At 42.5% G+C, this 12651-nt stretch overlaps 4 protein-coding genes across 4 annotated transcripts; 3 read left to right on the forward strand and 1 right to left on the reverse strand.

Moving 5' to 3' along the window:
- The first annotated feature begins 248 nt into the window (after window positions 1-248).
- EAE97_000436 (uncharacterized protein) lies at window positions 249-1260 on the forward strand. The gene is made up of 3 exons (XM_038870946.1): window positions 249-451; window positions 525-648; window positions 711-1260. Exons 1-3 carry the CDS (start codon window positions 422-424, stop codon window positions 893-895), a joined length of 339 nt encoding a protein of 112 aa, XP_038738307.1. The 5' UTR covers window positions 249-421; the 3' UTR covers window positions 896-1260.
- A 109-nt stretch (window positions 1261-1369) lies between these two features.
- Window positions 1370-2212, forward strand: EAE97_000437 (uncharacterized protein; the record flags this gene model as incomplete). Its single annotated transcript, XM_038870947.1, has 2 exons — window positions 1370-1687; window positions 1835-2212. The coding sequence occupies 2 exons, from the start codon at window positions 1370-1372 to the stop codon at window positions 2210-2212; spliced, it is 696 nt and encodes a 231-aa protein (XP_038738308.1).
- A 1795-nt stretch (window positions 2213-4007) lies between these two features.
- Window positions 4008-5361, reverse strand: EAE97_000438 (uncharacterized protein; the record flags this gene model as incomplete). Its single annotated transcript, XM_038870948.1, has 3 exons — window positions 4008-5030; window positions 5118-5165; window positions 5281-5361. The coding sequence occupies 3 exons, from the start codon at window positions 5359-5361 to the stop codon at window positions 4008-4010; spliced, it is 1152 nt and encodes a 383-aa protein (XP_038738309.1).
- Window positions 5362-8958: 3597 nt separating this feature from the next.
- EAE97_000439 (uncharacterized protein) lies at window positions 8959-11628 on the forward strand (the record flags this gene model as incomplete). The annotated part of the gene is made up of 4 exons (XM_038870949.1): window positions 8959-9287; window positions 9358-9527; window positions 9586-10058; window positions 10111-11628. 4 exons carry the CDS (start codon window positions 8959-8961, stop codon window positions 11626-11628), a joined length of 2490 nt encoding a protein of 829 aa, XP_038738310.1.
- Window positions 11629-12651: the final 1023 nt, after the last annotated feature.

Consider the following 12651-nt stretch of genomic DNA (forward strand, 5'->3'; position numbering starts at 1 on the left):
TTATATTATACAGTAGAATAAATTGAGAGTTGCGACACGGCGTAACTTTGAGATAGACTATGGGATCTCTGGATGCGAAGGAAAGAAAATGTTAAATGTGTCTTTTTGAAGAAATTATTGACAGCGCAGTGAAATTGAGGGAAATGAAATATAAATGTGGATTTCATTCTAGTCTACGTTAGAATTTTTAGTTCCGGAGGCGGTCGAGGTATTGAGGGTCCCGGCTTGACTTCGGTAGACGCGTTCTCCCTCAGATAACTTAACGCGACGGTGATTTTTCAATTTCAATTGATGGATAGAAAGAAGATAAAAAGGCAATTCTCGAAATATTCTCAAGGTATTGACATCTTGACCTGATTACCTTGCTTTATCTTGTCTTACTTTACTTTACCACTTACGATACCGTGTTATCTCTCCAAATATGCCTCCCATCGATGATGAGCTCCATGAAGTGAGTAATTATATCTTGGGAACCTCATGAATCTCATGTTACCTACTTACTTTACTGACAATCTATTTCGTAGCGACTCAAAGCAGCTCTTTGGTTTTCAATTGGAAAGATCGTGGAAGAAGAAGCCGTACGACTCAATTCAAATGCTACGAATCAATTCATAGGAGCATTGACTGAGATGGTATGGCATCAGATAGGTATGTTATATCCATCCTTCCCTATTTATCAAGCAATCCCTTCTTATTGAAATGTGTCTTAGAGAATGTCACGATGGATCTCGAAAGTTTCTCCCGACACGCTGGACGATCAACCATAACGACCGATGATGTGTTACTCGTTACAAGAAGGAATGATGCCTTACACGATATCATCAAGGATTTCATCGATCAAGAGAAAGCGAAATCTACTAATGAAAAGGGAAAAGGTCGCACGAAGAGCAAATGATGAGTCGCTTTTCCAATCTTTTCCATCCAACCTTTATAAGATACCAAGATACCCAGATACCCAGGAACGCGGCGTTAGGAGTTACGAATATCATCATCTCGCCGTATACGACGTACTATACCAGTAGTTGACAATCACAATTGACACATTCGACATGACTGCCAAGAACGATCCCTTCCCCTCTCAATATATTGAGTCAGTGACGTGTGTTGTGTGCTCGAATCGTTTGTTCACATTCAGCTGCCCATCAAGGTTTCCCGCACCAACCTCCGCATGAATGGAACAAAGGGATCATTGGTCCCGTACATACATGCGATGATCTACCGTAAGACAACACCTATGGGATGCTGACACTGGCACTGGCATTGTCGCATTTTCTATCTTTATTTCATATCCTATATATATATCCTTAAAAGCTTGACTTCAATACATCAATATTTCAAATCACATCAAAGCAACTCTATTTCGTTCATCATGGCTGAAACCTCAGCAATATCAAGGGCATTCGCAATACCAGAGCTTCTCCATGAAGTCTTATCTTATCTTCCCCAGACTTGTCTTTTATCCACAATCCCACTTGTTTGCAGAAGTTGGGGGGTAGCCCTTACCTCACCGTCACTTGAAAGAGCTCAATGGTTTCGACCTGCGATACATAATGGACCGTCGACATGGTCAGATTTGTTAGAAAAACAATTCGGTATCTTTTTTGATTTCAATCTTATATCGAATCGTAATGTGCTTGACTCAACCGCATTCGACACTTTACCATGGAAGCGAAATCTCGACGCTTTTGTAAGTCTGCAATTTATAAGACTGCTCCGTCCTACTTTTTTCTATGTCTGCTTTTGATGCTGTGGCATGACGTGGTTTCTTGTCTCAATCCCAATTACTTTACCATGGAAAGCTACCATTTCAGCTCTGTACTAACATCAATTACAGCAGAGAGCCGATGCGAGCTGGCGTAATATGCTCGTATTCCAACCTCCTTGTTATCAGTTTGCGATAGAGAGAATTAGGTATGATCGAAGTGGGATTATGCAACAAACTGTCATTCTGCCATGTCCAGATGGTCTGAGAATGGGAATGGTCTGGGACATAGCACAAGAATGGTGTTTGAGAAGAAAACATTGGTTACAAATGTCTGGTCCTGAGGTCGAAAAAGAGTATCGAAACCCTGAAGTTGGATATGATGAACCGATGATTCCAAAGATGATACTTCACTGGCACATAACTTGTCCCCGTCGAGGTTCTCAGGCCAGTTTAGAAGACGATTGGGCCAGCAAGGGCAGAGAGGAATTTGATTTATTCAAATTGTAAGCGGAGCGGTTCCTCAGAAGCGGCACCTCGGCAAAAGAAAGCAAGTTCAAAACTCTCAACGGAATCCAGAATTGATCTTCGCAACGAAATGTATCAAGCCTCGATACAACTTTTACTCACGGAAAAAGACTCCGAACAACAATTTGCATTTACTCGCATGACGGGGGCTCGAAGGCTATATAAGCTTATTTCTTTGAGACTCGTGCGCATGGGCGGGCAAATTGATGTAACAATGATATGGAGTGTGTTGAACATTATCATAATCTTTTTCTTTGTGCGCAAAATTGGGGGCGGATCTGAATGAATGTGTGCAGGTATTTCAATGGCGCAATTTGTCTCAAAATGGTTTTTCCAATCTTTCAGGAACGGGTCTTTATTTGGGGAAGTTATATACATATGTGATGGGTTTCAGGATGATGGGTGTTTCCGGACGGTTGGATCTTGAAGTCACTTGACAGGAAATGGATTCTCGATGGACTATGCAGGCCTGGCATTTTGATTTTTTGGAGATCCTCCAAGTATCAGTCTTTAATTGGGCGTTGAAGAACACTCTGGTCAGGAAATCTTCCACGAGCGCTGAAGAAAGGAGTTACATGAACCTAGGGATTCTAGTAGTCGAACTGTATAACGTCTTCTATACAATCGAACGAGCTGTTCGAGTCAATATTATTAGGCGTTGTTTCTTATTTGATGATGTAATGTTTGGATCATGCCGAACTCAAATACCTAGAAATCTTGACCAGATTTACCTCTCAGAATACACATCCTAAAATGCTAAAATTTAGAAGCGAGTTCTATGAGTCTAGATCCTTAACACAAGGTATTCCTACCTATTTTTTATCCATCTATCTATCTACCACCCGAGAGAATCGAAAGAAGATTGATTGTAATTGGAAATCAAAGCAATACTACTGTTAATACGTCTACTAGATATACTTATTATCTCTCTCCTTTCACTCACCTATGTAGATAGTTACCATGTACCCTCTTTATCCACCAATATTCCCCTCCCTCGCGCATACAATTCTTGGATTATTCATCTCGACTATTCTATACAGATATAGATATGGATATGGATATATAGTCAGGTAGGTACTTGGGTGTCATTGATTGCACTTCTATAGAAATATGTGTAGCTATACATAGATATAGATGGGATGGGATAAGAGGGGGTTTTCTATTCTGTTGTATCTCATTCTAACTCATATGATCTTATCTCATCTCTGGAATACAGATATCTATCCCCACTATCACCCTCCCTATCACCCCTCCATCCAATCCATCTCCAAGCCCCCAAACACCAGCCTTATCAACTTATTACATATCCCCAAAATGCACAGGAACTATAAACCCAGACATACATGGTACTATACTTGTCCATCTCTTCCCAACATAAAAGCGTAGCATAGTATAACATAGTATAGTATAGCATAACACTTCGACCTCGCTACTACGAGGATTTACTCTCACTCGCATTCATCACCTACATCACCTAAATTACCTATGTTCCGACATATAGAATAGAGGAAATAGAAAATAGAAAATAGAAAATAGTAAAGGGTGTTATTGTACATCTGAGTGAAACCCCGTGTGGGAGATGGATGTCGCGTGGATCATATATTTTGCGTTAGGAGTGAAAGCAATTTGAACTTCATTGACAAAACTAAGTGTTGCCTCATTAATATTTTCATTGCTTTTATCGTTTCATAACTAATGTACAGTGTAACCATTATTGCTATAACCCCACTCATCCATCTCCTAACATCTTAGAACCCCGTTCCATTATTACCATTATTTAATTGTTGTAATCAACCTTGGTACCAAAGGCCTTCTCAAAACCAGTCAAAGTAATACGGTATCTAACATCGTTGACCTTGACCTTCTCAACCGCCTTCTTGCAACCCTCCTCACTGATATCGATAGTCTCAACCATAGGCTTGATCTTCTTATCAGCTGCCAACTGCAACATAGCTTGAGCTTCCTTGCGCGAGCCAATGTGCGATGCAGCGATCTTACAACCATTGCTGACGAAATCTTGTGCCATCAATTCAGGAAGTGGCTTATCTGGGAGACCGACATTGTGGAATTCTCCATTGACGGCAAGAGTAGACATGTAAGCAGTGAGATCAAACTCATTGGTCATGTCTGCGCAGTTGAGGATGAAGTTGAAAGTGAAAGCAAGGGGCTTTTGCCAGTCTTTGTCTTGGGTGGAAATGAAATGATCAGCTCCCAATTTCAAAGCTTGTTCCTTCTTGTTTGGGGAATGGGATAGAGCCCAAACTTCGGCGCCCAAGGCTTTGGCCCAGAGAATACCAAAATGTCCAAGTCCACCAATACCAAGAATTGCAACTTTCTTGCCAGGTCCAGTGCCAGCACGGACAAGAGGCGAATATGTGGTGAGACCGGCACACATCATTGGTGCTGCATCAGTCGATTCAAGTCCGTCCGGAACCTTGAAAACGAACTGTTCATGAACTCTCGAATGGCTGGAATAACCTCCTTGTGAGAAGATTTGGTTTCCATTACTGTCCTTCATGGGTTCATCACTGTGGCCCTCATCCTCATTATATGGTGCCATGTATGTGTCAACCATCTTGGGACAGTAGTTTTCGTTATCGCTCTTGCACTGTGGACATTGCATGCAGGATTGGACTTGAGCACCAACTCCAACACGGTCACCGGGCTTGACGAGTGTTACTTTCTCGCCGACTCGGAGTACTTTTCCGATGATTTCGTGACCAACACAGAGAGGGGTAGTGGCTAGATCGCCCCAACCACCGGTGATGGTGTGAACGTCAGAACCGCAGACTCCGCAGCACTATACCCAGATGGCAAGTCAGTAAGCCATCATCAGAGTGCACTAAGGAATGAATCGAGAAAGCAGAGTATATAAAGGATTACGAACCTCGTTGACGATATCAACATCATGTGCTTCGAACTTCTTGGCAGGGAACTAAAAGAGTTGTTAGCAAATGGTATTATGTGGAGTGTCTCTTGATGAGCCCGGTCTGAACCCCAAGGAGAGTTGTTTTTCTTTAAAGCACTTGAATGGTGGAGGAGGAACATACCTTAGCTTTCTTGAAGTCACTCCAGTTCTTGGTGGAGGAGATAGTAAATCCCTCGATCTGTTCTGGAACGCTTGAAGACATGTTGGAGGATTGTCTGCTTTTGATGACACGATAGAACTGGTTTAATTGGGCGAGAGAGTATTGACAGAGTATTTGATGGTACTTTTGAATGTCTTGCTGCTGTTGAGATAACATTCAGATGGGAATCAAGTTATTATAATCGTTTGAGTTTGGGATTTGTAATATCGATTTCACGTCAACAAACAAGATAAATCCTACCTAGTCCTCATATGCTACCAATTCCAAGCTGCAGGAGCAATGAGCCGCAAAAAATAGAGAATGAGGTCATTCTTTTCGTATCTAGAATTCCTACTATGGGGAAAGAGCCAATTGGGAAGGGAAAGAATGAATCACCATGTATGAAAGAATGGAATTCTAGAACGACAAGTAGTCTTTGCCAAGAAAAGATCATGGCATTTGGACATAAAACAATTGACCGAAATCATCGAAAACCATCGACATCATCGAGTTATCGCAGATAGAGTTGATGGTTGACGGTTGAGAGCACTATCTCCGAATATCTGTTAAAATCGATAATCGACGTCATGATAAAAAGTGGATGGCGGTTAAAAATGGTGACGTGAGTGAAAGGGTAATACGGCAACCACAGCATGTCGGCATAAGATAGATATCTCTTTGACCTGATTGAGAAGTCTTTGCATGAAATGGTGGATGAAGAGGGGAGGAAAAGTTCCGGAAAGAGAAAGATAAGAGAAGACGGTTTTTCTCAACTCTGAGATATGAAATTTGGATTTCACATGTGTACCGGTAGATGGGTAGGTATGTGTTTGGTGTGTGTTATGTTTCTTGATTCATATTTTTTGAGAAGCACGTCCACGGGGTCCGAACGTTTATTTAATCTTTCTAACAACCAAAAAGACAAATATCCCAGTATTGATCGATCGAGTGAGCGTGAATAATTCCTTCAGGAAAGAATCACAATATGGACTAGACAATTCGGCTCGAGCCCCAAAGGAAAGACGCTTTACACTTCTTCTATAGACTCAGTGTAGAGACTACAATACTGGATGTGCCTATTTCTGCCGATAATTTTTTGCAAAGAGAGTTTGATAGTGTTTAAAAGTTGTGTCCTGTGACTCCTATGTAGTGTATGTCGTATGGAGACTCATCAGAGAAGTGAAACGTTGAGAATAATCCGGCCATATCTACTCCGTCCGCATACTGTACTCTGTTACATATGTAAGTTCTTATATGATTTTCATAAAGAACCTTGACGTCCATCATTAATCTATCAAGGTTACGGGTGGCTAGGACTAGCGTGACTCGTCAACCAGATTCATCATCCCTTTTCTGAAGACAGCTCTTAGATGGCGAGAACGGGTCTGTCCAGAACCATCACCGTTGAAGATCTACCACTTTTACAGCATTGGCAAAGAAAAGCCTACAGACAACCCATGTTAATCCACATCACGGGAATCCCGAGGACGACATCCGGATACATCGTATTCATACTTCGTACTCCTATTATAAACCCCTGACTCCTGAGGAAGATCTATCAAATCCTACGGACGTAGACAACTCTTCTCCATCAAACGTCCGTCCATCTATCCGTCCATCTATCCGTCCATCACATGCACATCTTTTGTATTCATCACAAATTAATAGTCTCAAGATTACGAAAGCACACGTATCCAGTGCTAGTGCACGCCCCTTTCGTCCGGTTAAGCTCGGTAATCACGGAGCACAAATTCTATCATTGCCTACTTATTAGGAGCCAAGACCGAGTATTATCAAATGGATATCTCCACTCCACCGAAACAAGTCGTGTGAGCGATTTTTCGATGGCTTTATGCAAAAAAATAATAATATAGAGTTGAAATTGAACTTGTGAGCGGCATTTTTCCGAATGCATAATTGAGAATATACATCTGGGGATGTGTCAAACTTTTGTTGCCGACAGGTGCAGCTAGATCGATTGTATTGCTAACGTTTCTTCAAGGGGAAGCTGGCCGCCGGAGATTTATTGTATCTTATTACATTCGCTGATGTTTTAAAGGTGTTGTAGATGTTGTAGATGTGAAGGTTCTAGGCAGGTATGGAAATTGAAACGAAAGGAACACGAAAGCCAACTGTTCTGATTAAGTGATTAAGTGATGACTACTTCGTAGGCTCCTAGGTAAGTGTTCCATTTCCGCTAAAAGCCGCTCAAAGCATCAACTGTGGGGCAAGTCCTTCCAAGGTTACTTGGGGTCAGGAAACTAATACCGATAAGGATACCTAGCAAACATTTTCTCTTTCTCTTTCTATTTCTGTTTCTATTTCTATTTCTAGAAAAAGAGGTTGAGACACAGGTAACTAACTGCTGATACCTCAATCGCAAACATTGTCCATCAACCTCTAATACCGATTAACATTTCAAATGCCGCATGGTAATATACCCGTTGCACCCTACATTGCCGTTGATCGGCATAAGCCGTTGCTGTGCGAAAAAGGCGTTTAGGTACCTTTTCCTTTCTTACATAAACTCGTAACTTCAATCTCCATATTTTCCGTCTTTTTGCGGAGATGTGGGAGGTGGGATGCCCAGTAATTGAATCCTTGACTCTTGTGCCGTTCTTCTCAAGGGGGAGCGGGGGATTCCAGGAAGGGTTACTATGTGCGCTATCGTCCATGAATTTTGTTTGACATGAGGCTTCAAACCTAGGCCAGAATAACAATGCCCTAGATCTAATTGGATACTATTAACTTCCTTAGCTCTTAAGAAGAACTGTGCGGAGCAGGAGGGGATCGAGGGGATTTTAGCTTTGGTGGGGAGAAGTTGTTGATACAACAAATGAAGGAAGTACGAAATGCTATCAGATTCTTTTCAGATCGTCTAACTTTTTAGATGAGTTTCGGACGAGGAAGAACACATTGTGTGATTCATGAATATCTCTATGCTCTCCACACGAAGTGCAGCAGGCTTTATATAGATGAACTCGGAGCAGTTCTAATTCCCTCATGCTACCTACCTACCATCTATCTGCCTTTAATATGTACCGGTACTCGGCCTACCAGTAGGTGCAAGTGCATTAAGGAATACCCTTCATTATAAGTCAAAAATAACATTTGAGTGCGAAGTACCATCGTGCTTAAACTTGTCAGGAATGTTTATTAGATATTAATAAGATTTTGATCCACGCGATTCAAATTTATGTTTCTACTTAGTCTCATATGCCTGCGATCACCCAACTTCCCTCATGATAGAAGCTTTTTATCCTTGCTTTGTCCTCCACAAAAAAAAGAGTTCTCCAATAAGTATAAATACCAGGTGCTAGGTATATTATTTCTTTAGTGTCTTCTACAATTTCTACACCCTATATAGTTGGGAGCTCCCTTCCACACCTTCCGGTCGTTTTCAATTCTCTCTTCGGTCATATCATTATCATTAATTCTAGTTTGGGATATTACTAGTGTGGAATCAGAAGCAAAAAATTAAATAACTATACAGTCTCAGTATTATTATCTTCAGATCACATGCCAAACCGACCCCTTCATTCTCGTCTACACAATTATTGGCTTTTCTACACCTGGTCGATATTCACATGCTTCCTGTACTCCCCAAAAGTACTTAGTCAATAATATTTTCTTGTTTCACACAATTCTAGCAGTAACGCAATGGATCCCGCATCTCTGAGCTTGTTGCAATCCGCTGTGCACGACGAGGAGCAACGAGATTTGGCAATGGGAGAACCTTCCGGAGCCCAATTATCGCAACCACAATCTCCCGGTGCTAAGTCGAAAAAGAGGAAGTCATTAGATGGAGCAGAAACCGCAGTTCCCGAAAAGAAAAAACGTTCTTCAATCGCATGTACAAATTGTAGAAGTCGAAAAGTACGGTGTGATGTGGAGCGTAGTGAGCGCGTCAATGACGCTGGGGAAAGAGTATGTAACAACTGTGCAATTGATGGAATACAATGCTTAGTCCCTGGAAGTAAAAGGAGAAGGTTAGTTACACAAACGGCCAAAGCCATAATATTAAAGATTGTATGTTTTATTGACATGTGCAATGAGCAGAACCAAACGAGGCAGTAGCGATATCGCCGCCGAAGCAGTTCCCCTCCAAGCCTACACGGACAATATTGTATATTCCCAACAAGCTTCAAATAATGAGATAAGACGGGCATCCAGGCCCAGCGTTACGTCCCAATCCCAGCATTCACATGAGCATGTGCCTCATTCAATCTGTAAGCAGGGATTCGTTCAGAACACGATTTGGGCTGGATAATATACTAACAATACCAGACCAGTCAGCCCTTCATTCAAAGGAAAGCGATGATATTGATGGGCAAAGGCTGGCACAGCTTGCGCATCGAGCTTCTATTACTGGCGATTTAGTTCGCACACGCCTGGCATCCTCCCCACCTCCTTCTTTGAAACATTCACTTCCGGCATATATCAACCCCCTTCCTTCGAAAATGACCTCTGTCGACATAGACTATTTGTGGGCGAAAAGCGCATTACTTATTCCCGAACCTCCGCTACGAAACGCTCTACTTCAAGCTTTCATCGAATACATTTATCCATATATGCCACTTCTAGAATTACACAAAGTTTTACAGATAATCAATGACGAAGGGGCGTCTGGCGCAATGAGTCTCTTGCTTTTCCAATCAATAATGTTCTCTGGGACAGCCTTTGTGGATATGGAAAGCTTGAGGCGCGCTGGGCATCGTACAAGGAAAGCAGCGAGGAAAGCATTTTTCCAGCGGGCCAGAGTATGTAACAAGCTAGCATGGGTGTACTTTGAGCAATACTGACTATGTTTAGGTTCTGTATGATCTAGACTACGAAAATGACATGCTAACTGTAGTGCAATCTCTCCTTCTCATGACATACTGGTATGAAACGCCCGAAGATCACAAAGACACTTGGCATTGGATGGGCAGAGCGATTGATCATGCATACACGCTTGCGTTGCATCGGGATCCGAAAGGAATGGATGCTGATCATAAGCTAAGAAAACGGGTATGGTGGTCATGTTTTATGAGAGACCGACTCATCGCGCTGGGAATGAGACGTCCGACTAGGGTTAAGGATGAAGATTGTGACGTACCAATGCTGGTTGAAGGTGATTTCGAGATCAAGGCACTCGATCCACGGATTTCAATAATTTCGCCGAAATGTTCTTTGATAAGAGATGTTGAGGCTCAACGAGAGTTGGCTCTCATGTGCATCTCGAAAGCTGAATTGTGTTTATGTATCAGCCAAATCTTGGTGGCTCAATACTCGGTCCTCGGAAGACATCAAAGTGCTTCCAGCCAATCTGAAAATACTACGTCACAGATTATGCTGTTTCCCAAGAAGTCGGCGTCGTCAGAAGAGGTCGAGCAATGCGATTTGGCACTCGATTTATGGAAGAAAAATCTTCCTCAAGCATGCGTCTACTCGAATCAGTTGAGAAAAGGGAACAGTGGGCAACCATTGTTTGTGGCATGTGCATTGTTACATATGATATATTTCACTGCGACATCTGCCTTGCACAGACCACGAGTTTTACCTGCAGGACCAAATCAACCGGAACCACAAACGCTTTTCGCGCTTTCACGTGAAGTGGTGACTAACGCTGCTATTGGGACTACGAACATTGTTCATGATATGCATAATTACGATCTGGAGAAGTACCTTCCCACCACGGGCGTGACAGCTCTACTTCCAGCCATCATTATTCATCTATTGTTGGTCAGGTCTCCACAGGAGAATGAGAGGCAGCCTGCTCTGGAAGGCTTTTGTCTATGTATGACTGTTCTTGAGAGTTTGCGCGATAATTACTCGTCAGCAGATTACGCTACTCAATTCTTAGAGGCAGCCGTTCGAAAAGCAGGCATGGAGGAGATCATAGGCCGTGCTAGAGAGACGGCAAGACGTGAAGATGCTAAGCGCAAAGCGGCTTTGGCATATGAGAGAAAGCGAGCACAGCTGGAACGTGCACAGCGGTCTATGGATGAAAGAATCACACCACCAGTGGACACTCAATTAAATGGTTTCGAGTCTTTGGGCACCCTCGTTGATAGTTCATCTGCGATATACAATGGCCACTTTGCTCATTCGCCTCCAGATAGTGACGCTGTTCTTGGTGGAACAGGTTCGAAGGTTTCCCATGATCCGAATGATATGTTTGAATTCTTGGACATCAACTATAATGATGGTGGTGAATCGGGAGGATTTTATGATATGGATCTATTCAGTAGAGAGATTCCGGGATTTGGTAGCAGAATGCCTAGTCCTCAACCTGGGGATAATCTTACGCTGTTTGATCAACCTTACATGGATGTTCTGGGTATTTAAGCATATTTAATGGCTTCAGGTGTCGAGTTTTCTTCATTCGATCATTCTCAAATTTGGTCGGTGGAAGCTGACAGTCCTGAGTAAGACTTGGCGTACTGGGAAATGGTTCGGTCGGATAGCTTTTGATGAAACCCTTAATGGGCAGCTATGGCGCCCATACGCAAGGGATGGAGAGATAAATGGCGTTCGGGTCCGAGATTTCGAGGTACATTCGATTGTCACTCGTCATCCAAAATTTGATGGTAAAACATGGACGAGACTTCAATCGTGATGATAGACAAAATTCTCGAGAATTCTGCCTTTGCATCCAAAATGGCGTCACTTATATATGGTTGGATTGGGTCTGGCTGGGTGGTGCTCGATAAATGATTTGATATCTGCATTTAGTTTTTTGCTTTGAATGTTGAATGAGAACGATAGGTCTGTGATGTATGGTTTGTGCTCAGGCGGCGACTGGGGATCTGGGATAGATTATAATGAAGAGGATATGAAGATAGACAGCGAAACCACATTATGAATTGGTTTGAGGCGTTGAGTTTCGCATCACAAAAGTTGCTCAGTTAGCAGGTCTTATAATAGAATGAATGAATTTATTGGATAGCAGAATTGTATTATTTGCCAGATACTATAATGATGAATTTTCATTTCTCAACGCTGTGAGACGACAATGAGGTGAGATTTTGAGAAATGGGAGAGGGGAAGTTGGATGGTATATATACCTACGTAGGTATGTATGTATATATAGGTATACGCACGCCTTATCCTCGGGTAGGTATTTGTGCTATAAATAGATCTACTCATTGGACGGCGCGGCACGTACTCGGCCCCCGGCAACGCTATCCTCGGTATTTGCTCGGTAGAGGGTGGTTAGTGCGCTAGGTTAGATTGGTTCGGCTTGGGGTAATTTGGGGTAATGATGTGTGGTGTGGGGAAAGGGGAGAACCCAGTGCGGGGTTCGGGTAGGGGGTTAGGGGATGCGATCGGATGAGAAGATTTAGGTTTGTGTGCGTTTAGAGATTGGAG

The sequence above is a fragment of the Botrytis byssoidea genome (genome assembly GCF_014898295.1).
Source record: "Botrytis byssoidea strain MUCL 94 chromosome Unknown BBYS_001, whole genome shotgun sequence".
Taxonomy (NCBI): Eukaryota; Fungi; Ascomycota; class Leotiomycetes; order Helotiales; family Sclerotiniaceae; genus Botrytis; species Botrytis byssoidea.